Source organism: Annulohypoxylon truncatum (assembly GCF_022578515.1).
Source record: "Annulohypoxylon truncatum strain CBS 140777 unplaced genomic scaffold F4807scaffold_13, whole genome shotgun sequence".
Classification (NCBI taxonomy): domain Eukaryota; kingdom Fungi; phylum Ascomycota; class Sordariomycetes; order Xylariales; family Hypoxylaceae; genus Annulohypoxylon; species Annulohypoxylon truncatum.
The window spans coordinates 731,586-757,756 of record NW_025953799.1 but is presented as its reverse complement, the minus strand read 5'-3'; the positions used below and the strand labels follow the sequence as shown (position 1 = coordinate 757,756).

The 26,171-nt window shown below is 34.6% G+C and overlaps 6 protein-coding genes and 1 pseudogene across 7 annotated transcripts; 4 read left to right on the top strand and 3 right to left on the bottom strand.

Annotated features, from left to right (window-relative positions):
- The first annotated feature begins 10,134 nt into the window (after positions 1 to 10,134).
- Positions 10,135 to 10,965, top strand: F4807DRAFT_68569 (uncharacterized protein). Its single transcript, XM_048003349.1, has 3 exons — positions 10,135 to 10,312; positions 10,381 to 10,674; positions 10,733 to 10,965. The coding sequence occupies exons 1-3, from the start codon at positions 10,221 to 10,223 to the stop codon at positions 10,851 to 10,853; spliced, it is 507 nt and encodes a 168-aa protein (XP_047855022.1). The 5' UTR covers positions 10,135 to 10,220; the 3' UTR covers positions 10,854 to 10,965.
- On the bottom strand, positions 10,695 to 12,469 carry F4807DRAFT_68560 (Ydc2-catalyt-domain-containing protein). Its single transcript, XM_048003348.1, has one exon. The coding sequence runs from the start codon at positions 12,124 to 12,126 to the stop codon at positions 11,077 to 11,079; it is 1,050 nt and encodes a 349-aa protein (XP_047855021.1). The 5' UTR covers positions 12,127 to 12,469; the 3' UTR covers positions 10,695 to 11,076.
- A 3,069-nt stretch (positions 12,470 to 15,538) lies between these two features.
- F4807DRAFT_467201 (glycoside hydrolase family 2 protein) lies at positions 15,539 to 18,950 on the top strand (the record flags this gene model as incomplete). Its single annotated transcript, XM_048002460.1, has 4 exons — positions 15,539 to 16,970; positions 17,026 to 17,648; positions 17,704 to 17,729; positions 17,838 to 18,950. The coding sequence occupies 4 exons, from the start codon at positions 15,539 to 15,541 to the stop codon at positions 18,424 to 18,426; spliced, it is 2,670 nt and encodes an 889-aa protein (XP_047855020.1). The 3' UTR covers positions 18,427 to 18,950.
- Positions 18,545 to 20,484, bottom strand: F4807DRAFT_68537 (aldehyde dehydrogenase). Its single transcript, XM_048003347.1, has 3 exons — positions 19,951 to 20,484; positions 19,041 to 19,887; positions 18,545 to 18,950 (listed from the first exon to the last, which is right to left on the bottom strand). The coding sequence occupies exons 1-3, from the start codon at positions 20,269 to 20,271 to the stop codon at positions 18,664 to 18,666; spliced, it is 1,455 nt and encodes a 484-aa protein (XP_047855019.1). The 5' UTR covers positions 20,272 to 20,484; the 3' UTR covers positions 18,545 to 18,663.
- Positions 20,485 to 21,327: 843 nt separating this feature from the next.
- Positions 21,328 to 21,414, bottom strand: F4807DRAFT_t72 (annotated as a pseudogene). Its single transcript has one exon. The product of its transcript is annotated as a tRNA-OTHER (tRNA).
- Positions 21,415 to 22,883: 1,469 nt separating this feature from the next.
- F4807DRAFT_423609 (uncharacterized protein) lies at positions 22,884 to 23,800 on the top strand. Its single transcript, XM_047997797.1, has 2 exons — positions 22,884 to 23,209; positions 23,296 to 23,800. Exons 1-2 carry the CDS (start codon positions 23,146 to 23,148, stop codon positions 23,634 to 23,636), a joined length of 405 nt encoding a protein of 134 aa, XP_047855018.1. The 5' UTR covers positions 22,884 to 23,145; the 3' UTR covers positions 23,637 to 23,800.
- A 171-nt stretch (positions 23,801 to 23,971) lies between these two features.
- F4807DRAFT_423606 (uncharacterized protein) lies at positions 23,972 to 26,137 on the top strand. The gene is made up of 2 exons (XM_047997796.1): positions 23,972 to 24,554; positions 24,650 to 26,137. Exons 1-2 carry the CDS (start codon positions 24,268 to 24,270, stop codon positions 25,911 to 25,913), a joined length of 1,551 nt encoding a protein of 516 aa, XP_047855017.1. The 5' UTR covers positions 23,972 to 24,267; the 3' UTR covers positions 25,914 to 26,137.
- The last annotated feature ends 34 nt before the right edge of the window (positions 26,138 to 26,171 follow it).

The following is a 26,171-nucleotide window of genomic DNA, read 5'->3' as shown; positions in this document are numbered from 1 at the left end:
TTATATAATATAAAATTTTTAATATAAATGTTTTAAAATTTTAAATAAATTTTTTTAATTATTTTTAATTTATTATTTAATTAAAAGAACCCGAATCGGTATAAATTATTAACTTAATCCTATACTTATTTATAACATTAATTTTAAAACTTAAATATTTTTTTAACCCATTTTTTTTTTTTTTTATAAAAATAATATTAAAAATCCGGTAATTTAAAAATTTTCATATTTTATAACTTTCGTTTATTATTACATATTATCGTTTTAAATTAATACATATTAAATCTTTATTTTCATTTTTTATATTAATAATATCTTATAATTTTTTTTTTTTTATAAAATAATAAAATATATATTTTCCATTTTTTTTATTATAAAATAAACGTAATATATATATAAATACTTTTAAATTATAAATAAATCCGATTTATTTTAACATTTAATATTTTAATATTTTAATTTTATATATTTTTTTAAAATTAAAGGTTAAAAAAAGTTATAAAGCTTTTATTTTATAACTTTTTATATTTTTTTTAAGGACTTTTTAAATTATATAAATTTAATACATTTATTAATATAAATATATATAAAATAATTTAATTTTATATTAAATATTTTATTACATTTTTAATAAGTTTTTTTAATTTTATTATATTATAAAAACTTAATATAATTAAATTTATTAATTTTATATTTAAAGTTATAAATATTATACTTTTTAATTAAAAAAAAATTATTTTCCATTAATTCTTTTTTATAATTTTTTACATTTAATTTATTAATAATATAAATGACTTTATCCGTTATATAATATTATTTATTTTTACATTCCTTTTATTATTTTTAATAATAAAAATATTATAAATATTCGTTTTAATAATTATTACTTTATTAATATTAATAATAATATTTTCGGTTTTAATAAAAAAATTACTTTTAACCGCGTTAATATTTATAATTATAATTATAATTAAATAAATAATTATTATACATTTTATAATAATTATTATATTTTTTATAATAATATTTATAATTTTTTTAACATTTATCGTAATTATTATAATACTTACGTTAATTTTTTCGTTATAATTATAAACTTTCGCTTTAATCTTTATCTTTATAACTTAACTTAAATCTTTTATTAATAATTATATTCATAATTCCGTTAATTATTTTAAACTTAATTATAACATTACTTAATATCCCGCGAATTTAATATTTCATTATATTTATAATTAAAAAATTTATACTTTTAAAATTAAAGTTTTATTTTTTAACATTAATTATTTAATTTTTTTATATTTTTTAACGGTTATATAAATATATAATATATTTATTTAAAATAATATTTATAATTAAAAGAAAATAAATTAATCGTAAATTTTTTATTAATATATTATATATTAATAATTTTTAATGTTTCGTTTTTATAAAATTAATAACGTAACATATTTAAAATAAATTTATAATTTATAATTTAAAATTAATATCCTTAAAATAATCATTTTTATTATATTTAACTTATTAAATAATTTTTATTACTTCATAAATTAAAATTTTAAATTATTTTAATAATATTTTTAAAACTTTTATATTATTTTTTAAACATTTTATTTTTTTTTTTTATAATAATATATTCACCTACCATTATTATATAAAACTTTTTAAAAATTATAAAAATTTTTTTTAAATTACATCTTTTTATATTTATAATATTTAAACGGTTTTAACGGTATTAATAAATAAATATATAAATTTTTAATAAATTTTTTTATTTAAAATAATAACATTTAATAACTTAATAATTATTATATTTAAATCGAGGTAAAAATACTTAATATTTCGAATAAACCATTCTTTTAATTTTATTTTTTTTTCCGCTACTTTTAATTACCTTTCGGTAATTATTTATATATTTTTTATAATATTATTTATATTATTTATTATTTTTTTTAAATCGAAAATTTATTTTATAATAACTTATATTATTAATATCGTTTTAATTAACCATTATTTCATATTATAATTATAATAAAAAAATAAAAACTTCGGGTTATTAAAACCGTTATCGTTTAATTTATTATTAATATTTATTATTTTAAAAACCATAATAATGTAATATAATTTAAAATATAATAATTAATAAATAATAATAAAAATCAATGTAAAAATAATAATAATTTAAATTAATTACGAATATAATAATGTAATTTTATTTAATAATTAAAAATTAAAATTATTTAATAATAAAATAAAAATTATAATAATATAAATTAATTATAATTATAATAATATAATTAATATTTATAATATTAACACTAAGTTTATAATTATATAACTTAAAATAAAAAAAAATAATTAAATAAATGATTTTATTATTAATATAAATAAATTTAATATATTTATTAATAATATTAATATTATCGCGGGTAATATTAAATTTAATATCGATAATATTATTATTAATAATATTAAATTTAATATTAATAAGTTTAATATTAAAATTAAAAACTTTAATATTAAAATTAAAAACCTTAATATTATAATTAATAAATTTAATGTTAAAATTAAAAGTTTTAATAATAAAATTAATAAATTTAATAATTATAAAAATATAATAATAAATAATTTAATTATTTTAAAAATAAACATTTAAATATATTATTAAATAAGCTTTAAAAAATTTAAAAGTTTATTAATTATTATTAATAATTTAAATAATAAATAATTAATTTATTAAAAAATTAATAATTAAAAAATTAATAATTAAAAAATAAATAATTAAAAAATAAATAATTAAAAAATAAATAGTTAAAAAATTAATTATATAATTAATAATTATATAATTAAAAATCTTAATATAAAATATAATAATATTAATATAAGTTTTTATAAAATTAATAAAATATTTATAAAAATTTATATAAATAATATAATAATAATTTATAAAGTAATAAAAATTTATATTAATAATATACCTATTATTTATCTTAATATTAAAATCCGTATTTAAATATTTAATATTATTATTAATAATAATACCGTAATAATTAATGTTAATAAAATTCGGTTTTATTTTCTTTTATTTTTATTATATTTTTTATTTAATATAAGTTAACTTTTATTTTCGTTATTTTAAAAATCTTTTAAATATATTCTTAAAATCTTTTATAATTTAATATTAATTTCTTATTTAACTTAATTTAAAATTCGAATAAAGTAATTAATTTAATTTATAAAATTTATAAAAAGATTTTTTAATATAAAAAATAAATTAATGGTAAGTTATTAATTTTTTAAAATTTATAAATATTAAATAACTCATTTAAAATTTTTTCGAAATTTAAAGTTATTAATAATTTATTCCGGGTTATATAAAAATTTTAAATTTTTAAATATAATACGAATATATTATTAAACCAAGGTTTTTATATATATTAATAAAAGTTTTATTAATTTTATTTAAAAAAATAAATCTAAAATAATTTTATTTAATATATATCGTATATGTCGGAAGAATTAAAATTTTAATCTTTTAAAAAAGTTAATAATAAATATAAAATTATTTTTTTCCGGAATTATTAATTATATTCGATTAATATAAATTTAATAAACTCGATACATCATTTAATATTAATACATTAATATAATGAAACATAATTAATATAATTATAAAATATAACCGATATAACTTTTTTAAATTATTAATAAAACTTTTTTAAAATTTAATAAATAACCGAAAAAAACTTAACTTAATAAAAACTTGAAAAATAATTAATAAAAATTTAAAAAGCAATTAATATAAATTTAAAATTAATAAAAACTTAAAAAATAATTTAAATTTATAACATGTTAAAAGGGATAATTTAATTTTAAAAATAAGGTTAATAAATGTTTTTTTTTTTCGTATAAATCGAAAAAATTATATGTATATAATATAAAATAAAATTCTCACAATAATTTATCAAAAAAATTACACAATAATTTTCTTATTAAAACAAATAATTTATCGTACCGAAAATTCAAAATAAAAAATAAAAAAATTTTACTTAAATAAATAATAAAAAATTAAATTAATCGTTACTTTAAAAGGTAATAAAAATAAAATAAAATTACCATTTAATAAAATTTCTTAATAATATTATAAATAATAATTAATTAAACTAAGTTTAAATTAATTATAAATTTTCGAAAAAAAAATTATTTATTATATTAATATAATTTTAATATATAACCTTATAATTAAATTAAAATACAAGTATACTTTATTATATATTTTAAATAAAAAAATTTATTAATTATAAATAATAAATTTATATAAATTATTTAAAAAATTAATTAAATTTATAAAAATATATTAATTAATCTAAATATTTTATTAATAAAAAATATATTTATTTTAACGAAAAAATATTTAAAATCGGGTTAACGAAATTATAATTAAAATCATTTTATTTTAAGTTAAAATTAATTTTTAAAAAATATAAATCGGTTAAAACCGGACGGTAAATTTAATTTTAATAAAAAATATTAATCCGGAAATAAAAAAACGTTAAAAAAAATTAATTAAAAAAATATTAATAAATGAAAAAAAAATAAAAAAACATGTTAACGTTATAATTAAAATAATTATTAAATTTTAATTTATTTTATTAAAAAAAATATTAATAATAAAAAATTATTTCCACTTTTAGAAAAAGTTTTAACCGTTAAAAAACCGCGTGAAAATAACGTTAAAAAATTGTTTTTTTTAAATAAAAAAACGAAAATTAACGCGGTTTTTAAAGATATAATATAATTTTAAATTATGAAAATTAATAATTTCGATTCGAATTTTTAATAAATTTTAATAATTTATTTTATTAAAATTTATAATTTTATTAAAATAAATTTACGCGAATTATAATTATTAAAAAATTAAGTAATATAATTAATTTAAAGTTAAAAAAAAAAAAATTTTATAAACCGGAAACGGGCCGGAAACTTATTATAATTATAACATTTATATATAATTATAAAAAACATAAAATTAAAATATTATTAAATACGAATAATTTTATTTTTTTAATATTTTTATTTAAAATAAAAAATTAAAAATTATTTATTATTAAAAAAATTATTTTAAAAATAATAATAACTTTTAATAACACGTTTATATCCGGTACGAATAAATATTTTTTAAAATCCATTATATTATAATATTAAAAAAACCATTTTTTTTAAATTAATTTTAAATTAAATAACTTTAATAATAAAATAAATATTATTTTTCTTTATTAATAAATAGAAATTTATAAACTAATATATTTTTTTATTAACTTTACGAAAATAAAGTTTATTTTTAAATATTATTAAAAAAATTACGTTAATTTAATTTTTTAAAAAACATAAAAAACTATAATAATATACGATATTAAAATAAAAAAAACTTTAAAATTTATATTTAAAAAATTTTATAAATTTATATATATTATAATTAAAGAAATAAAATGTTAATTTTTAGATTATTAATTTTAAAATTACTTAATTAATTTAATAAAAGGAAAAATATTTTTATAAAACTTTTTTTACGTTATAAATAAAAAAAAATTTAATATTTTAAAACCTTAATTAAAAGAAATATTTAACATAAAATAAATTAAAAAGTTAATTTTTTTTTACGAAACATTTATAATGTTTATCGATAAATTAAACCCGAAAAATTTATTCCGACCGGTTATTAATTACCGAAAATTAAATAATATTATTATATTTATTCGTTATTTTATTTTTTTCATTATTAAATTTTAAGTTTAATTCCGAATTATTAAATAATATATTAAAATCGATTTAAAGTTTAAATTTTATTTTATATAAATTAAAAAAAATAACGAATAAAAAACGGTATTTTAATATAAATATAATTTATTTAAATATTTTATAATATTTTTCGAATTTATTAATATATTTATAATTTTTTAAATTATAATAAATAATATTTTTAAGGATTTTATTAACGTAGGGTTATTTATTTATTTTAACGATTTTTTAATTTATATTAATATTATTAAAAAATATAATATATTCGTAAAAAAAATATTAAAAAAATTTTTAAAATATTATTTTATTATAAACCCGAGGAAATTTTTTTAATAAATATAAAAAATAAAATTCCTTAAATATATTATTAATATTAATAATATTTTAATAATATAAAATAAAATTAAATGTATTAAAAATTAATAAGCTTTAAAATCTTTAAAAAAATCTTAATAATTTATAAACTTTACGAACTTTTACCGTTATTTTATTAAAGATTTTTTTAAAATAACGTAGTTTATTATTAAAGTAAATAAAAGTAATAAATAAAATTAAAAATAAATTAAAGAAATAAATAAAATGTTTAAAACTTTTAAATATTATTTTATTTAAATTTTAATTATAATATATTTTAATTTCGTAAAATAAATATATATAAAAATAAATATTTTTAATTATACCTTTAACGTAATACTTTTTTAAAAAAATAATAAAAAGAAATTATAACTTGTTATTTTTTATTTTCGAAAGTTTATACCGGTAAAAATAAATTATAAAATTTATAATAAAAAATTTTTAATAATAATAAATGTTTTTAATAAATAACATTAATATTTAAAAAAAGTTAAATATTATATTAAAATTTATTTAAATTATTAAAACTTATTATATTTTATTATTATAAAAGTTTTAAATTAATGTTAAATATATTAAACGTAAGAATTTTTATTATATTAATTTATTATAAATTATTAACCGGGTAAATAAAATAAAAAAGTCGATATTTTATTAAAATTATTATAATATTACTTTAAGAAAAAAAAAATTAAGGATTAATTTATTAAAATAATTTTATAAAAAAAACATTTTTTATATTTATAAGGATTATTTTTTTTTTCGTTCCCCGTTATTTTTATAATTTCGATAAAACTTTATAATATTTTAACTTTTAAATAATTTAAAGAATTCATTAATTAACTTAAAGAAATAATTTAATAAAACTTAAAATATATTTTATAATTCGAAAAACCCTTTAAAAATATAAAAATTATTAATGGAATTTTATATAAAAAAAACCGTTTTTAAATTTCGATAAACCTTTAAAAAAAAATTATTTTTTTAAAATATAATATTTTTATAATTAAATATATAAATATAAATAAAATTCTTAAATTAATTACTTAAAACTTTTAATGGTTAAATATTAAATTTATTATTAAAAATTATATATAAAATTATTTAAATTATTAATAAAATAAAATTTAACGTTATATTTTTTTTAAATTATTATAATTTATAAAATTATATTATATTTTTTAATAAATTATAACTATAAATTTTATTATAAACTTATTATTATTAAACGGTTATAACTTTATATAAATAATAATAAATATTTTTATAAAAATAATATATTTTATTTTTTTTAAAAAAAAAGAAAAAAAAATTAAAAATTTAATATAAATTTTTATTAAATAATATTAAAAATTATATAACGTTTTTTTTAATATAATTTTTAATTAAAACTTTAAGTTTATTACTTATTTATAAAAAGATTTTTTTAAATTAATAAATATTAAATTTTATATAAATATAACTTTTCATTTATAAATTAACGGTTAAATTAAACGGCTTAATTAAATTTTTAAAATTTATTTTTAAACTTTTATTAATTATAAAATAAATAATTAAAAAAACTTATTTATTACCGCTAAATTCGTTTATAATAACATTTTTTCGGTTTCGTTTAACTTTATTTTTTTTTATATAAATTATAATTACCATTTAACGGTTTATAACCCATTAAATAAAACACCCCGAAACTTAAAAAATAAATTATATACTTATTAAATAACTTAAATATATAAATAAATTAAAAAATAATTAAAAAATAATTATTAATATATAAAAAAATAAATTAATAAACGACGTTAAAAAACTTTTATATATAAATAAAGTTAATTAATTATATTAAATGTTAAAAATATTAAAATTAAACATTTTATTAAAAAGTTAAATAAAAAAATATTCGGTTTTTTTAAAATTTAAAAAATAATTTTCTTTATTATTATTAAATTTATTTTATTTATAAATTAAAAAATCTATAACTTATTTTATATTTCATTTATTAAACTTTACCGTGTTAATAATTAAAAAATATTTAATTTTAATTAAATTTTACGAAAAATAAATTTAATAAAATTTAAAAATTATTAAATAAATAAAATAAAAAACTTTATTAAAATTTAAAATAAAATAAAATATTTAATTAAATAAAAAAATTAATTAATTAAAAAATATTAAATATAAAAATTATATAAATATATAATTAATAAAAACGTATATAAAATAGTTAAAATATTTCATTAATTATATCCCGAAAAGTCCCGAAACGAACGAGTTATAATTTAATATTTAAAAATAAATTTTAAAAAAAAAAGAATTAATATTATATAACGATAAATGTTACGTTTTTAATATATATAAAATATAAAATTATTAAATTAAAATAATTAATTTATTAATTATTAAAAATAATTATTAAATTATTATATATATATAAAATTAATTAATAAAATGTTTATAAATATTTAAAACGTTAAAATTTAAATCTTAAATAAAATAAATTAAATTTAAATAATTAAAATGATTTTTTTTTAAAAAAAAAGAAAAAATTAAAAACTTAAAATTCCTAAAAAATTATTACATAAATTAAATTTATATTTTAAACTTATTCCTTTTATTACATTTAAAATAATATAATTAATAACGTATTTTTTTATAAACATTTTATAAAAAAACATAAAATAATATATTTATATATTCTTAATTATTATTTATAACATTTAATAAACTTTAATTTATTTAAAGTTTTATTACTTTATATTTCCTTACACGGGTTCGCAACAAAAACTAATAAATCACATTATAATAAACTTTTTAGTTTAATTATTATTTGTCACTTGAATGGCGAATAATATGAAGTGATAACAATCAAAACATCGCTTAATATAACGATCATTTCAGCCAGGACTGATAGCAGGTCATGGGGTGTATCTCATGATGTAATTCATGTACAAGGAGCAAAAGAGATGATAGATGAAAGACAAGCTGAGTCGGTTTATCCAGCCGGTTACTCACGAACAAACTTAAGTTACCTAATAGCTAATGGGTGTACAAATGCTCTCACCGTCTGTCAGTACAATCTGCTGTAAAATGAGAAGCTCTAACTAACTTGTGACAACCGTGGATGTCTTTCATCTAACTACCCCTTATCCCTTCGATTTTCTTTTATATGCTAGTCTATAAGCCTATGGTAGTTACGCTACAATACTTACATTGAGTAAGCTCCTCATCTGATTTCAGATACGGCTTGCGTGCCATAACTTTGTATTAGTTAATTACCTTCTAGTGTATCCAAGTAGCAAGTGCTGGTATAGGTCGAAAAGGTGATGGCATGAGGTAATGGCTTGTAGTATTATTGTCACGGATGATGATATTAATAGTGAATTTCTAAACGAGATTTTGCAAATCAACTATTCAAATTGCTTTCATAGGATTCTATCAATCTAATTAAATATATAGGTGACGATTTATTATTGATGTCTATCATACTAGGATATCTATCCTCAATGGTGATGAGAGTGTGGCTGACAACCACAGTGCCCAGTGGGAGAGCAATTACATAATATACGTAGAGTGGCTGAGATAAGCCACACAAGCTCCTTGGTCTGTGACGTTAAACTCAAATTGTACCACGACGTCAGAACCCCTGCTGTTTAAATTTCACCGAAGTTTTTCCTGAATTGACAAGGACCGGTGGAGTCGGTACCCCATGTCGCAACGGTTCGAAGATTGAATTCAGGAGAGAGCGAAACATTTGCGGCGCGGTTCATTCCTTTTACCACCCATCATCACTATCACCATCAAACCTCATCAATCGTTTCTATTGGGAATTCGCAGTCATTCTTTACGCTGCAGTCTCGTCACTCATTTATTGCATTAGTCATTCATTCATCTATTAACTAGATAATCTCCGCGACAATTACTACCTATCTCGCTCCGCTCCGCATATTCCCAATCGATTCGATCATCAATTCGGCGCGTACAATTTCGAGCTCGTGTTTCATTTGCATTTCTCGCCAGATTCCCCCGATTCGTTAAATCTTTTTCCGAGTGATATCCGTATCATATTCGTCACAATGCGTCCTTCATTCGCCGTCTTCACTGCCGTCATGGCCTCCGTCCAGGTCCACGCTGCTATGCCCCCGGCTTGTTTATTGTCTGCTCTCGGGTACGTTGGATTGACGGTGAAGCATCTGTGCTGCGAACGATAAGGACTAACCATAATGATGCGCACAGTGTTCAGCAGAATCCCACCGACATGAAGGCTGTATGCGGTGATCTTCAGGATGCTATACAGGGCAACTTGACCAGTGCTTGCCACACCGACGTTCTCCCTCAGGCTTACAAGGTCTACTCCTCCAAGTGCTTGGCAGAGGGTGTTACCGTGGCTGCTCTTCCCACCTCGACCTCTTCTGGCGCCTCCAGCTCCGGCTCTGCCTCTGCTACCGGATCCGGTGTCGCTTCTGTTTCTGCCACCGCGACTGGTAGCTCCTCTGGCTCTTCCGAAGCAAGCAACTCCGCCAGCGCTACGTAAGTGCTAAATCCGAATTTTGTTGAATCCATACTTTTACTAACAACTATTTTGCAGTTCCAGCAGCAGCTCTGCCGCTGCCACCGGTAACGCTGGCATGGCTACCGAGCCCCAGCCCTTCCTCTACGCTGCCGCTGCGCTTTTCGCTACGGGATTGACTAGTGTTCTCTTCCTGTAAATGGTCTATCGGAGGGGTTGTGGCGAGAAGCAGTCGATGGGTTTCGTTGAGGAGAGTTTGATAGATGTTGGTCTGGGCCTGTTATACCCCAATCTTCACGGGCTCAGATTTGCTTGGAATTGTGTTGCGCGCAGGGTAATGGAGAGAGAGTAGTCTTGACGAGGGCCTGGGCCTTGGTTTGAACATAGGTGGATATTTATACAATTGCGATTGAACGCTTATTCTATACATCATCGAGTGGTGTGACCATTTCTTCATCTAAGATATCTGAGTCTAGGAGTTCTAGTACTCTCTTTTCATTAAGTAGAAGCGCCCTATTTTCCTCCCACTTCAGCCAGGTTACGCCTTGCAAGAGACAATCTGTCAGGTCGTCAAGTTTTAGGGGCCAAGCTTGTGCTGGATCATCTTCTGCGTCGCGCGACCGAGACCTTCGGATACCACTTAGTCTCAGGCGGAATTGCTCTACAGCACTCTCAAGATCGCTAGTTGCAGGTAGGATAACTTGGTCTTCAGGTCCCCTCTTCAACCAGCCGGTCAAGACGCCGATCTTATGTTTCTTGGTCTGCTTCGAGTTGGATTTCTTGCGCACTTTCACCTCGCTTTCCATTGTTTTGCTGGCTCGAGCACGCTTCTTCGGAGTATCCTCCTTGGATGGCGCCGGCCAGAACCGTGTGACGCTAGGAGGAGCCACGGATATAAGTTCTCCATCCCAATGCCCCAACTCTCGCAAGGTGCGCAACGATGCGTGAAGCATGGCCTCCAACGTGTTGACCCGGAGCGTCCACTCGAGAACCGTAGACGCGCCACCGCTGCGCCATCGCTGCCGCTCGATGAGGATATGCGTCGGTTTCAGGGGCAGCAAGTCCCGCCGCACTAGCCGGTCCGCGGCAATGGCCAGAGACGTCGGGCTGTACTGGTCCGGGTCGACCGGGTCGTCCGGAGATGTGTCAAAAAGTTCGCGGCGCTGCCAGGCGTGTAGATTGACGCGCGGCGGACTGCGCACGGCTTCCCTCGTCAGGGGCGCAGACTTCCCTTTTCGCCGAGGCGAAGTCGCGGCGGCGGGAGATAAGAGACTATACCCCAAGTTGCGGATTCCCATGTCTATGCTTAGGATCAACGGCTGGCGTCTGGGTGCCGGAAGCTGGGCGAGCGAGAGCAGACGCTCGACGAACTCGGATTTCAGACCCGAGGTCTTGGCGCCGCATAGGAAAGATAATTGCTTCAACTGCCTGGCTTTGAACTTTGGCAGGAGCGTTTCTAGGGTTGATGGCATGGTAGGGTTGGATTATCCTGCGAACATACGTAATATGCGACCAACTTATCTACCTTACCTGCGTACAGAGCATGAAGCCATGGGTGGGAGAGAACTACTGTGGGTAGAGGCGGGATAGGAGTATGCAGGTGTCGCTCGATCCAATGTTGTCTGAACTAGATGCTTTTTCTTTTTTTTCTCCTTTTCTAACCAACCGCGGCCGTTTCCGATCCTTGCTAATAGTTGTAACACCTTATTATCGAGGCGTATACCAGTCAATTGGTAATTATGTACTGACTCTAGATATTCTCAAAGTCGCGATATTAATTTTGATAATTTTTAAGTGGACCCCGAACCTGCGAACATGTACTTAGGTACAACATCAGTTTACTTGCACGTTAAAGGTGTCACGTGCTCTGAGGAATTATGACCAGTCGGTAATCGCGCTTATTTTTAATCTCGGGTACCTACGGCAGATACATAAGACCTCCATTATTATGTACCCATGTTTTATTTCGACCGGCGTATACTCCCATTGGTAATGTTTTGGCTTTATTGAATAGATCTTAAACTTAACAACTAGAATCCACGGCCACACAAATAGTCAAACTAGACGTTAAACAAGGCATGACCAATGGAGCTTCTCATGATGGGACTATAGCAGCAATTTCAAGCCACGACTCTTCCAACACATTATACCTAATCACATTTCCGAACTCTGCCGCCTACAATTTATGTTATCCCACAATCTCATATCCCATGCTCAATGATATCTCCTAGAGAACACCGCAGCATGTGTGCCCATCTCCATACTCCCTCTTATCTTTTCAATCTAATATCTAAGGCAACTAGGGCATCGTCCATGCCCACACGGACAAACAGAGGTGCTCTGCGGTATTTCGTTGCGTTTGCAAACACACTCAGGTGGGTCAGTTTGAAGCAATAGCACATACGCATGTTATTATATTACTTACACATATCCAGCATATCTTTATCTCGGTCATTGTGTTCTTCGTAGATGTCGAGTTATCGACGTGGGAATCCATGATGCAGGGTTAAACCAACGTGAAGAGTATAGTGAGTAGCGTTGAACTGTCCCGATCAGGTTGATAGTCTTTTCTGAATATTTTCGAGTAATTTGATGTTTCGAGAAACGATTAACCTCCCCAGGGGAAGAGTAAGTTGGCTTTATACCCAAGCTTAGCCAACCTATTTCAATACGGATCAAAGTGAGCATATAGCAAAGAACTCGGATGGATAGAACACATCACATCATAGTCAACATCAGTGGCTCAAATGTAGCCACGTGATAATTGCCGACTATATCACACCGGTATCATTTCGCATACCATGCATCACGAACATCCCCAATAGCATATAAGCGTCCCCCTCCACATTGTTCATATAGGCTCATATAGATAGTTATCAACTCCAATCACTCCTATAGTCCTTAGACCAGGAAGCTCACGAACCGAGAATGGTAGATGTGGTTCATGACTCTGGCGTTACTCCTCCCGACATGTGATACAGGAACCAGTGTGTCAATGGTGCCATGTACCTTGCCAAAGACTATCCACCTTATTCATAGGCTGATAACGGCCACGATACTCCTATAGCTTAGACCTATGGACCTATCCGTATACTTCACCTCTTTGCTGCCAACCCCTCAGGTTAGCTAACGAATAATATGTGTTCGGTTCCGAAGATGGCTACATTCCATTCTACCTTTCATCTCTCAGGCCGCGCGTTTTATGGGAAAGAGGGATTATAACACCATCCGGTTTGGGCACACATGCCGCTGTCCTACCATCAAAATTTTCACCTTCTATAGTTCGATAGCAAGGACTGGAATGGAATGTGACTTCACGTCTTTTTCCCAGTTCCGGAGCAAGCGCCAGACGAAAATAGTTTACAAGGTATTTATCACAGACTGCTATGTAGCAACCATGTTTATATCCCCGGCGTGGAATTCCGTACCAATTGGTCAATAATTAGACAGAAATTGACGTCATGGTCGGCGATGGTGGGTACTTATCTACCTCCCAGATAGGCAGGATACAAACCTTAATCCGACATCAACGCGTAGGAGAGGTACACAATCTACATAGAATAAAGCTTTGTATACTCCGCACTACTTGTACCCGTATAAGTATATTAATTTCTACGATATTCGAAACTGATATAGATGGAACAGCATCCTTTTAAAACGAGGAAGCGGTTGATGAGTAACTATTAATGATCAGTTTACTTGTCCCCTTTAAATGATTTTAGGGGTATGTCGTTCTTTATGTAAGCGACTCTTGCTCTTAAAAGTGTTTCTCCTTTTTTTTAAGGAGAAAACGCTCTTCCGGAAACAGTCTAGAATACAACGCTCAAAGTTCCCGAGCTGCAAAAACATTAAATGAATAAGGTTTGAAAATAAATCTGTACGTGGCTGTATGTCTTTAATGAAGGGTGTCACGGGACCACTAGATATACATCCATACCTTTTAATTTACCTATAACTGTTTTGAAACAGTTCCAAAAATGATAACTGACTCATCAGGTAGGACCTTCAAAAGCGAATCAAATGAGCCAACTGCAGCTATTCGTAACGCGGGACTGGTAGATACGTAGTTGGACAAATGCAAGACTTTAAGTGCACGTGGATCGGCAATTTTTTTTAGAATGCGCGAATAATCATTGAAACTAATTCTACGCAATTGCATCGAGATACGTATGCGAAGAGAGGCGCGAAGGGTCTGGGGTATTGTAAGTTTTCGTGGATGATATCGTTCGTGACAATTGGGGCCAAACGTCGGAAGTAATTATACTCAGATCCATGCTAATCAGCCGACCTGCTTCGGAATATGATAGCACTTTTACTTTACGTTCTATACTTAATAAACTCTCTATGTGAGGCGCTTACTTAATTAACTTTTTAGCTACCTGATACTCTAATCTAACCTAGCCTTAGACATACAGTCAGTTTTGCCCCTTTAACTATTTCTCCACCAAACTTGAAGTCAATATGGAAACCGTTGGTTCTTTTCTCAACTTCTATTTTGTCTTGGTATGAAGCTAATCGGCAAAAAACTGTATACGCCCGGCGTCCAATCCTTGTTATGATCGTAGTACTCGCACCAATCATCGCCTTTTTAAAAACCAAGACTCGAGAAGCTTGGTTTCTCCGGCTTGGCCTTCCGGCTATTCGATGAGAAATAACCCGGACCCCGAAAATATGAGATCCCAATCGGGGCTTGCAACGGGTGATAAACCCCAGTTCTCACATGACTGGCTCCTTTCATTTCTCGGCGCCGTAGCTACCGCGGTCTAGTCCCTCATCGAAGATGGGATCCGGGCCCGTTATGCACAGCGGGCTGTCGCTCTATAAATAGGAGCTAAGTAACTGCGAGATCATCCAATCCTGTTAGCTACGCGCACATACGACAAGATGCCATTTGTGCGAATGGCGTATAATACTCGCGGCTTCCTTTTGTCGGGGCTCGTGCTCCTAGGAAGCCTTCAAGCTGCTGAAGCGGGTGTTGTTAGGAAGTTTACTGATGGAAACCCTACCGCGCAGGCGGGTCGCGAACGTGTTAGCATCAATGCGGGCTGGCGATTTTCTCGATTCGAGTCGAATCCCGACTCCTTATCGTACGACGTACTGAAGGATTGGATTCTTCCCACTGGCAACGACTTCATCGTCAATGGCGTCAAATACAATCGTCCGAGCGGAGTTGCTCCCGGTAGCAATGTCACATACGTCCAAGCAACGTTTGATGACAGTGGCTGGGAGGAAGTGGATGTTCCGCACGATTGGGCTATCAAGGGTCCTTTTCATGCACCTAACATCCCTAATAGTATGGGTGCATTACCTATTAACGGTGTAGGATGGTACCGCCGCAATTTGGCTATCGAATCGAGCAATAGCGACAAATCTATATTCTTGGACATTGATGGAGCTATGTCCAACTCCGCTGTTTGGATTAATGGTCAACTGATAGGTGGATGGCCGTATGGCTACAATTCCTTCCGTCTAGATCTTACTCCGTACGTAAAGACGGGAGAGAACCTCCTAGCTATCCGGCTCGACAACCCGCTAAACTTCTCACGTTGGTATCCCGGAGCTGGCTTGTATCGAAATGTTTGGTTGGTCAAGGTTGACCAGACTCATTTCAGTCAACATGGATCTTACATAACGACACCGGTGGTATCTGCTGAGTCGGCTGATGTGGATCTAACCGTCGAGATTGAGAACAAGAAAAACTCTAGTCGCCAGGTGGAGGTAAAGACCGATGTTTACGTGTTCGATACGAAGACCGGACGGGCAGGGGCGGATGTGATTGCATCTTTCCCACAAGCGACTGCAGAAGTGGCCGCGACCAGCAAACAGGCTGTCAACGCCTCAGTTACGATAGCGAACCCACAGCTCTGGGGACCTAGGCCAGACCAAGAACCTAATCTTTATGTCGCTGTTACGACACTTATTGCAGATGGGGCCGTTATTGATACCTACGAAACGCGTTTCGGTATCCGATCCATAACATACGATGGCAACACAGGTATTTCTGTCAATGGAAAGCGTGTTTACATCCAAGGGACCAACAACCATCATGATCTCGGCTCTATCGGAGCTGCCTTCCATCTTAGAGCGGCAGAGAGACAATTGGAATTATTGCAAGAAATGGGTTGCAATGCTCTTCGGATGTCTCATAATCCACCAGCCCCTGAACTGCTTGATCTAGCGGATGAATTTGGCTTCTTAGTCCTGGATGAGATATTCGATGTCTGGAAGCAGCAGAAGATTTCGGATGACTACCACGTCTATTTCGACGAGTGGCACGAGCAGGATCTCCGTACTTTCATCCGGCGAGATCGAAACCGTAAGCACCCCTGGTCACTATTAGCTGGAAACTTATTAACGCTATTATGCCCCAGATCCTTCTATCATGGCATTCAGCATCGGAAATGAGATCGTTGAGCAGACGACTTCTTCCGGTGGCGCAACTGCTCGAGAGCTCGTTGGTATCGTGAGGGAAGAGGATCCGGTACGGCACGTCAGTGCCGGAATTAATAATGCTCAGGCAGGGAGCGAATTCGCAGATGCCCTCGACATACCTGGCTTGAATTACCAGGGCGAGGGTCGTGGCACGTCGTTCACCTCAGCGTACCCACCCTACCACGCAGCATATCCGGACAAGGTACTGTGGAGCACAGAGAGTTCCTCAGGGGTTAGTTCGCGCGGTACTTATCTTTTCCCCGTGACGAGCGCCAATAGTACCACGGTCGAGGACGGGGTAGGCGAGGATTCTAAAACTTTATTCGTGAGCGTTTACGAGCTCTACGCCGTCTCCTGGGGCTCGTCGCCGGACAAGGTGTTTGGGATGCAGGATAAATTCCCCTATGCCGCTGGCGAATTCGTCTGGACCGGCTGGGATTATCTTGGCGAACCCACACCCTTCGACACCGAGGCTCGTAGCTCGTATTTCGGCATCATCGACCTCGCTGGCTTTAAGAAGGACCGCTTCTTCTTATATCAGGCTCGCTGGCGTCCTGACCTGGTATTTGCAGTCCTATTCCCATTTGAGGTCTCACCAATTGCTAACCAATTGGCAGTATGTGAACCAATATCTCCATTCTTTGTGTTAGGCTCATATTCTACTGGGGGACATTCGACGGCCCAGGGGAACCATGATGAGCTCTTGAGATTTGCACTCACTTTTGTTAAATGATTGCTGACATGGAGCTAGGCCTATGGCGCACATCCTACCCCACTGGACCTGGCCCGACCGCGTCGGCGAGGTCACCCCAGTCCACGTATTCTCCTCCGCCGACGAAGCCGAGCTATTCGTCAACGGAAAGTCGGCCGGGAAGCTGCAAAGGGAACCGTCCAACTACCGCTTCCGCTGGGACAACGTGACCTACTCGCCAGGCGAGCTTCACGTCGTCACGTACAAGAACGGCAGCCAGTGGGCAGAGGAGACTGTGAAGACGGCCAGCGACGCCGCGAAGCTGACTCTCACGGCGGACCGCACTACCATCCAGGGCGACGGCCGCGACCTGTCGTTCATTACCGTCGCCGTCGTCGACGAGACCGGGACTACCGTCCCGGAGGCGAACAACGCAATCACTTTCTCTATCTCGGGCCCTGCGGAGATCGTGTCTACTGATAACGGCAACCCTGCCGACTTCACCGCGTTCCCGAGCTTAACGCGAAACGCGTTCAGCGGTCTCGCCCTCGCTGTCGTCCGCTCTTTGCCGGGGGCTTCGGGTGAGATCACCGTTCGCGCTCAGGCGGATGGACTTGAAGGCGCGGAGGTAGTTCTCGAGGCGCAGTGACATTAAGTGGGGAATGAAGCTTGTTATATAATGCTACATAGCAAGGTATCTCGCCGTAGGCTGGGCTAATAAAAGTGTATATCTTGGTTGTTGTTATCATTCATCCTAGGTTTATGGGTTTACTTCATGGATAAATGCTTATAAAGGAGCAACCGTTCCTCTCCTAGGTCAGATCCTGTTGATTAAATAAACAAAAAAACTAGGCAGTCCCTTCGTAAACTCAAGGTAAACGACTGCTTAATCTAGCTTGGTAAATAAGGTCTGCAGGTTGCAGTAAGCCTTCAGGCCCTCTACACCATACTGGACGCCAATTGCGCTGTCCTTAAATCCTGGACACGGAATGCCCGGGTCCACCTCTGCATGTGTATTGACCCAAACCGTCCCCGCCTGTAGCTGTCGAGCAATGCGATCGGCTTGTGCTATATCTCTTGACCACACAGAGGCTCCCAGGCCAAAATTGGTATCGTTAGAACGTTGAACAACGTCTGACTCTTCAGTCCACCTCATTACCGGGAACACCGGGCCTAAGTATTATATGTTAATCATGGTTCTCTTCAAAATAGGCTAGATATCGTAGCATTGCTCTGCGACGTATCATATCAAAAGAGACTTACCAAAAGGCTCCTCGGTCACGATTCTTGAATTGTCTGGCGGGTTGTCAATGATTGTTGGGGATAAGAAGAAGCCTTGCTTGCCCTCAGGTGGCTTCGTATTTCCTGCGGCAATAGTGAGTTCGTCCTTCTCGATATCGGCAAGCAGCTCCTTGACACGCTCGTATTGAGGTTGGTTAGAAACTGGGCCTATGGAGGGATTTTCATCTTGTTTCAAGCTGACGCTGTTTGCGTATGCCACCATGGCGGAGAGGAATTTGTCATAGATCGACTCATGCACATAGACACGCTTGGGTATAGTGCAGATCTGACCAGAATTGGCGAAAGCAAAGTATGCGACCTTGGGGGCAGTCGACTCTATGTCAACATCGGAACACACAATAGCAGGATCGTTACCTCCTAGCTCAAGAACGCATCGCTTCAGCGTTTTGCTACAGGATTCCATCACCCTCTTTCCCACTCCAACAGAGCCTGTAAAGCTGACAACATTGATGCCTGAGTGCTCGACCAACCAGGGTCCCAGGTTATCATCACCACTCAGAGCTTGTAAAACGCCAGGCGGGAAAAAGTGCAGGCCTAGCTCGGCTATCTTAAGGTTGCAGTATGGAGCATGGGGAGAAGGCTTCAAGATGATAGCGTTGCCAGTGATCAGAGCCGATGCAAATTTCACACAAGCTATGAAAATAGGATAATTCCAAGAAACGAGTCCAGCTGCGACACCGAGTGGTACGTGTCGCGTGAGGACCTTGCGTTTATCGCTGTCTTCAATCACCTCTTCAGGCAAGGACAGGTCGGCAGTGCCGCGCAAGAACGTCAAGGTCAACCAAAGCTCAATTTGAGCCTCCCTAATCTATAATAAGGGATGATGTTAGTGCAAGGGGTTCCTTAGTGGTTCGAGCTGTACATAGCTAACCGATTTGCCCTGTTCATTCAGTAGCATTTGTAAGAAGCCTTCTGCGTTGGCTTCGAAAGCATCAGCGTATGCCTTCAATTTCTTCTGGCGTTCCGACCACGGTGTCGAGGCCCAAGTCTTCGCTGCATTCTGTGCAGATTGTACGGCTTTGTTGACATCATCAATTGTGCTAACGGGTACGCTGGCGTTTTCCTCTAGTGTAGCGGGGTTCACAGTGAATCGGGTCAATCCCGTGCTAGAACTACAGAGCTGGCCGTCGATAACGTTAAAGAACGTTTCAAAGTCGAGTTTGATCTTAGTTTCGCTCGTATTGCTTGCCATCCTGTAGGGTAGTGATTGTCAGAAGATACGTTATGTCAATGGGGAAGATATTTGAGAAGAAGCAAGCTTGAAGATGGAGAAAGTAGACGAGGTTGGTCATCATTTATACAGGAGTTGTTCTTGGGTACCTAGAGAGGTACATAATAACAAAAGGGGACCCTAATAAGGGATGGCAAGCGATCAATCAAATGTAGTATGTAATATTAATACAAGCCAACCTACAGCTGTTACACAGAGTGGTGTCACACAAAGTGCAGTACAGCAGGTTATACCTACCTATTCATCACGGATAGATCGGGCATCCTAGGTACCTAGGTAGATACTTCAGTACCTATGTTGGTATCAACTCTTCTCTCAGGATCTAGTCATTTAAGGGGTAAGTAGACTTTCGTTATTCACGTATGCATATTTAGAACCGAGAACAACTACTTTTCTTATTATGAAACTAGGTAGTCTAATATCTTAATTCGCAGTCGTCACCATAATTTATATATTGGCAGATGCGAGATCTGTTCAATTACTTGGGTATATTACATGTCAATTCCATGCTTCGACAAATTGAAGTTGGGTATCTCGTCAGACAAGAACTCGGGACTCTCTGTGACTCTCTGGGACTCTCACCCATGAACTTCCAACATTATTGTACCTCGTCAGTTAAATCTGATCCGTGACCATAATTCCACGGTGCCAACTAAGAGCAGATGATGATGATGATGATGATAATGAATTTGTTTACGTCCAGGGGCTATAGCAGTACTAAGTACACATAACGGCGCGTATCGGTGACGCATGGGACGTCTAAAGTACCTTCCAGGTAATACTGAATAAGCAGAGCTAGAGTTTCGCTTGACATAAGGAAATTATTTTGTAACTCTTTACTCCTGCCTTTAGCATTACTCTAGCTAGTAAGCGCCAGCCCTGGCTAGCCGATTATATTCAGGAAAAACCCTACTCCGGGTCCACCTTCTTCTAACGTCTTTCAAAACCACCCTCCAACGCCCAGCAAGCCCTAAAGCGGGGTAAAAAAACCTGAATAAATCGGACCGTTAGTTAAGTTGCCCACAGTGGGATTCGAACCTACTCGCTTCACGTAATCGTACGCTAATACGCGGCCAGACGCTTTAACCACTGCGCCATGTGGGAAAAAAACTAAGAGCAGAACTTTGGCCTTTAGACGTTAAACCTGTTGAGACTTGCACGTCGTATCCATCATCGTCGCCTCGCTAATGTCTGATACGTTCGAGTTCATCCGAGACGCCACTATTAGACGGACCCGAACTTCTATAGATGCGTCGATAGAGGGGGTCATATGTGGCAATAGAGGTTGCTATAAATCCCGTTGTGCATTCGAGGGTAGCAAGGAGACTAGACGGAACCATTTCCCCTATGGCAATGATTCCAAGTCAGTTGTGTGTCTATAAACTGGCGCATAAATACTCACAGCTGCTGTCTGCGGTACCGCTGAATTTACTGATGTACTTAAGCTGAACTATTGACACTACACAAGAACTGCGACGAATGAGCTGTGTTTTGTATGGATGGGAGTTGGTTAACTAACTTGCCGCCCGCAACAAATGCCAAGACCAGTCTTTATCTTAAGGCCTCGTATTAGTGGAATTGGCATGATGATGATAATCATATTCGTGAAGATGTTGATGATATATGCTACGAACGCTTGGGCAAGATAATGATTTGGACTACCAATTCGGTTACGAGGGCGGTTAAGATCCATGCTAAGCGCCTAAACCATCGTGTGGGCAAGAAAATGGTCCTGTACAGGCTAAGGATGCTAAACTTAAGGAAGGCAACAACGAGGACATAGAATTTCTCTCCAACGATGTTCACCTGTCGACATTTAAGATTATCAGTCGGTATTCTTAAGACAAGGGGCACTCTTCAGTAGTTAGTGTTATGAAATATTTGTTCATAGATCCCTGCCCATCAGCCGTATTAAACAGACCAATTACTTGCTAATTATATCATACTTAAATATGCGGCTGTTTTGATGGTATTTCTCCACATCGGGCAGAATTGCTCTGAGAGTTTTAATAACGAGGAATTTTCATCGCAACTCGTTATATTGTCTTCATTGCTTAGGATAACCGTAAAAGGCACTCCATTCAAATTCGACACTACAGAATGAGAACAGCTCACCGGGGTTCTAGTTTGATATCAATCTATTTAATACTTTTTGTAATTCCTAGCTATAAATAGTTATCCACCCTTGTTGGGATTCTGTCGTCCCTTATTAAACCCTCTCTGACTTTATCCTTTGAAGGAGCATACACTATAACATATGATATTGTCTCGAGAACGAGAAATATTACATACAATAATTAGGTGTCCATCAATCTTGCCGTTTATGCCTGTGTTGGGTATTCCACCTGTAAGCTCGACCCCTTTTTAAGGGACCAGGTGAGGACCTACACGTGGACAATGAAACGTGTCTTTGCTGTAAGGATTAGGAAACCTAAGTTCGAGTCGCGTCGTATGGAGTGGCCTGGAAAAGGGCAGTTTACACAGATATAGATTATTCCTTAGTGGCAGTAACGGCAACACTAAGGGGTGTGTGTAAAGACAGGGAGAAATGGGTGCTTATTTTTACGCCAGCGTAAGGGATACTGTATAGTAATTATGAAGGCTATGCAGCTTCTGGTGTTAAGAGAAAGTGTTAAAACTGAGCCTATGCTATTTATATAATTAGAAACTGTCGGAGCACATGTATGGAAAACTTGAGAATAGCGTGCCCTTTGAGAAAATATAAGAGGTCTGTTCAACCGGGAAATAATATGTGGTTGATAGACTGTAAACAATCTACATCTTCAACTCAGTATATCTCCATTTATACCTATCTTCCATTCCACTAGTATCAACATGGGACCAATCCACTGGAGCGTCCTTGTCCTTTGCTCGGCCAAGTATGCTATTGGTCTTCGCAGTACGTCACCACCGACTAGTCTTGGTTAGGTACCTGACTTGAACGAGTCAGTTCATATGTAAACCATTAACTTAACATATCTCTAGTACCTCAAGAGACCGGACAGCCGTCTCCCACGCAGGTCCAATATACTACCAGCACCGTCTTGAGGCAGAGAGATTGTTTTGACATTGGTTCCAATGCCTTCGGCGGGTCAGCAGATTGCGTGAGCTTGGGGAATCCAATACTCGTGTCAATCCCGATAACGGCGCAAGTCCTCACAGATAGTATTCCTACGACGACTGTTCAAACGCTTCCACCGTGTAGCCACTTAGATTTCGGCGAAGGTATTGGTCAAACTGGCGGTGCAACTACCGTTACGGGCTCTGGGTGTCAGGGCTTCCCTACTGATCAGAGTGTAGCCTTTGTTTTGGACACCGCTTCATAACATGGGATATGTGGTTGATGCAAGGATATGGTATGCCATAAGTCAAAGGGGATAAGAGGATAAGGGAAGATTTATACGCCTTGCATATGCTTTCAATTGAGATATGGATTTGTACCTATCTAAGCCAATCGTTAAGCTAAATGGAAACTATTCTGCTAGCGTCCGCGAAGATTTGTCAAAGACCCCTGTTTCGGGGAGGTCGGACACGGGATATTTAAATTTTAGGTAGCACCTGAAGACCGGCGAGAACCGGTATGCCGGGTTGCTTAGTGATCACCTCGGGCTTTAACGGTTTAGGCGCCGTTAGCTTCTTTCCTCCTGTAATTGATTTGGAAGTGATTTACTCGCGTGCCTTCCAAATCGACTTCACCTTCACTTCACCTTCGTTCTCGCCTTAGTAATCGCTCCGCATTCCGCATCCGTAATTGTTCCAATTTGTAAGCTGCGTGTTTGAGTATTACAGATTCCCAAACTTACGCATGCCTTAGGTGCATTATCTGATCCCGGTTCCTCGTAGGATTTATCTATTTTTATTCCGCGAAATCTTTCATATAAGACGTCATCCCCTCTGCCCCACCATCAATTCTTCTCGTCCTTTTGTTCTTCTGTCCTTGGGGAATCAAACCAGTCAATGCGAGCATTTGGGTTATTTGGTCGCATATCGGCTGCTTCTACTGCATCTGTGACCTCGAATTCTTCAATCGCTTCCAAGAGAGCGACCTACCGAATCGTTTCCCTCTCCAGACACTTCTCGACTACCCCTCGCATCATGGCTCCGATTTCCAAGGAAACCGATCTCCTCGTCATCGGCGGCGGCAGTGGAGGTCTTGGAGCCGCACGAATGGCCAGTGCTAAGTTCGGCGCGAAAGCCATGGTGGTTGAGGCTTCGCGACTTGGTGGGACCTGCGTCAATGTTGGGTACGACTCTGTTATACCTACTACTACCTTCCTATTCCCACCACTACGGCTATAGCGGACAGAACGCAAAGCTAATGTTAAGCCTCCCCTCATAGTTGTGTACCGAAGAAAGTAACCTTCAACGCCGCCGCGCTAGCCGAAGCGATCCACGACGCCAAAGCCTACGGGTTCTCGGTGCAGGAGACGAAGCCGTTCGACTTCACCACCTTCAAGCGCAAGCGGGACGCCTACATCAAGCGGCTGAACGGCATCTACGAGCGCAACCTGGCCAACGACAAGGTCGAGTACGTGCACGGCTGGGCGCGGCTGCTGAGCCGGAACGAGGTGGAGATCACGCTCGACGACGGCACCAAGACCGTCGTGCGCGCGGCCAAGATCGTCGTCGCCGTCGGCGGCGAGCCCACCAAGCCGCCCTCCGACATCCCCGGCGCCGAGCTCGGCACCAACAGCGACGGCTTCTTCGACATCGACACCCTGCCCAAGAAGGTCGCCCTCGTGGGCGCGGGCTACATCGCCGTCGAGTTCGCCGGCATGTTCAACGCCCTCGGCACCGAGACGCACCTGTTCATCCGCCACAAGACCTTCCTGCGCGCCTTCGACCCCATGATCCAGGACGGCGTCACCGCCGAGTACGAGCGCCTGGGCGTGCACGTGCATAAGGAGTCCGACCAGATGAAAGTTGAGAAGGACTCCAGCACGGGCAAGCTTGCCATCCAATACAAGGACAGCAACGGCCAAGGAAAGGTCGAGGGCGTGGACCATTTAATCTGGGCCATCGGCCGCACGCCCATGACCAAGAACATCGGGCTGGAGGAGGCCGGCGTTAAGCTTGACGAGAAGGGCTACATAGTCACCGACGAGTACCAAAACTCGTCAGTAGACAATATCTACGCGCTGGGCGACGTATCGGGGCGCGTGGAGCTGACGCCCGTAGCCCTCGCGGCCGGGCGGCGGCTCGCGGAGCGGCTGTACGGCGGCCCGCAGTTCAGCACGACGCGCATCGACTACACGAACATCCCGTCCGTCGTGTTCGCGCACCCGGAAGTCGGCAGCATCGGCCTGACCGAGCCGCAGGCGGAGGCGCAGTACGGGAAGGAGAACCTGACGGTCTACAAAACGAGCTTCACGGCCATGTACTACGCCATGATGGAGCCCGAGGACAAGGCGCCGACCAAGTACAAGGTCATCTGCGCCGGCCCCGAGCAGAAGGTCGTCGGCCTGCACATCATGGGCCAGGGCTCCGGCGAGATGCTGCAGGGCTTCGGCGTCGCCATCAAGATGGGCGCCACGAAGAAGGACCTCGATTCCTGTATCGCCATCCATCCTACGAGCGCCGAGGAACTAGTCACGCTCAAGTGAAGCGGAGATCAAATTCGAAAATATAAAAATACGTAAAGACAAAAGATTTTGAGGAAAATAAAGGAAAAGGGGTGGGGGGAGCATTTTGATACCATGTTGATAGATCGCATGATGATAGAATCTAATAGAAAATCTATCCCAACCTATAAGATTAATAGGTTTCAACGAACGATACCCAAGTTTTTGACCAGATATGACGAAGTGAGACTGGGGGAATCGATTCTGCAGGTGGACGGAGGTTTGAATTTATGTGTGATG

Excerpts from the sequence above, each read along its gene's own strand:
- F4807DRAFT_68569 (XM_048003349.1), top strand. The coding sequence starts at position 10,221 with ATGCGTCCTTCATTCGCCGTCTTCACTGCCGTCATGGCCTCCGTCCAG. Across the intron at positions 10,313-10,380 it reads TGTTTATTGTCTGCTCTCGG|TGTTCAGCAGAATCCCACCG; the intron begins GTACGTTGGATT and ends TGATGCGCACAG. Across the intron at positions 10,675-10,732 it reads AGCAACTCCGCCAGCGCTAC|TTCCAGCAGCAGCTCTGCCG; the intron begins GTAAGTGCTAAA and ends ACTATTTTGCAG.
- F4807DRAFT_423609 (XM_047997797.1), top strand. The coding sequence starts at position 23,146 with ATGGGACCAATCCACTGGAGCGTCCTTGTCCTTTGCTCGGCCAAGTAT. Across the intron at positions 23,210-23,295 it reads GTATGCTATTGGTCTTCGCA|TACCTCAAGAGACCGGACAG; the intron begins GTACGTCACCAC and ends ACATATCTCTAG.
- F4807DRAFT_68537 (XM_048003347.1), bottom strand. The coding sequence starts at position 20,271 with ATGGCAAGCAATACGAGCGAAACTAAGATCAAACTCGACTTTGAAACG. Across the intron at positions 19,888-19,950 it reads TGAATGAACAGGGCAAATCG|ATTAGGGAGGCTCAAATTGA; the intron begins GTTAGCTATGTA and ends CCCTTATTATAG. Across the intron at positions 18,951-19,040 it reads CGTGACCGAGGAGCCTTTTG|GCCCGGTGTTCCCGGTAATG; the intron begins GTAAGTCTCTTT and ends TATAATACTTAG.
- F4807DRAFT_68560 (XM_048003348.1), bottom strand. The coding sequence starts at position 12,126 with ATGCCATCAACCCTAGAAACGCTCCTGCCAAAGTTCAAAGCCAGGCAG.
- F4807DRAFT_423606 (XM_047997796.1), top strand. The coding sequence starts at position 24,268 with ATGCGAGCATTTGGGTTATTTGGTCGCATATCGGCTGCTTCTACTGCA. Across the intron at positions 24,555-24,649 it reads GGGACCTGCGTCAATGTTGG|TTGTGTACCGAAGAAAGTAA; the intron begins GTACGACTCTGT and ends CTCCCCTCATAG.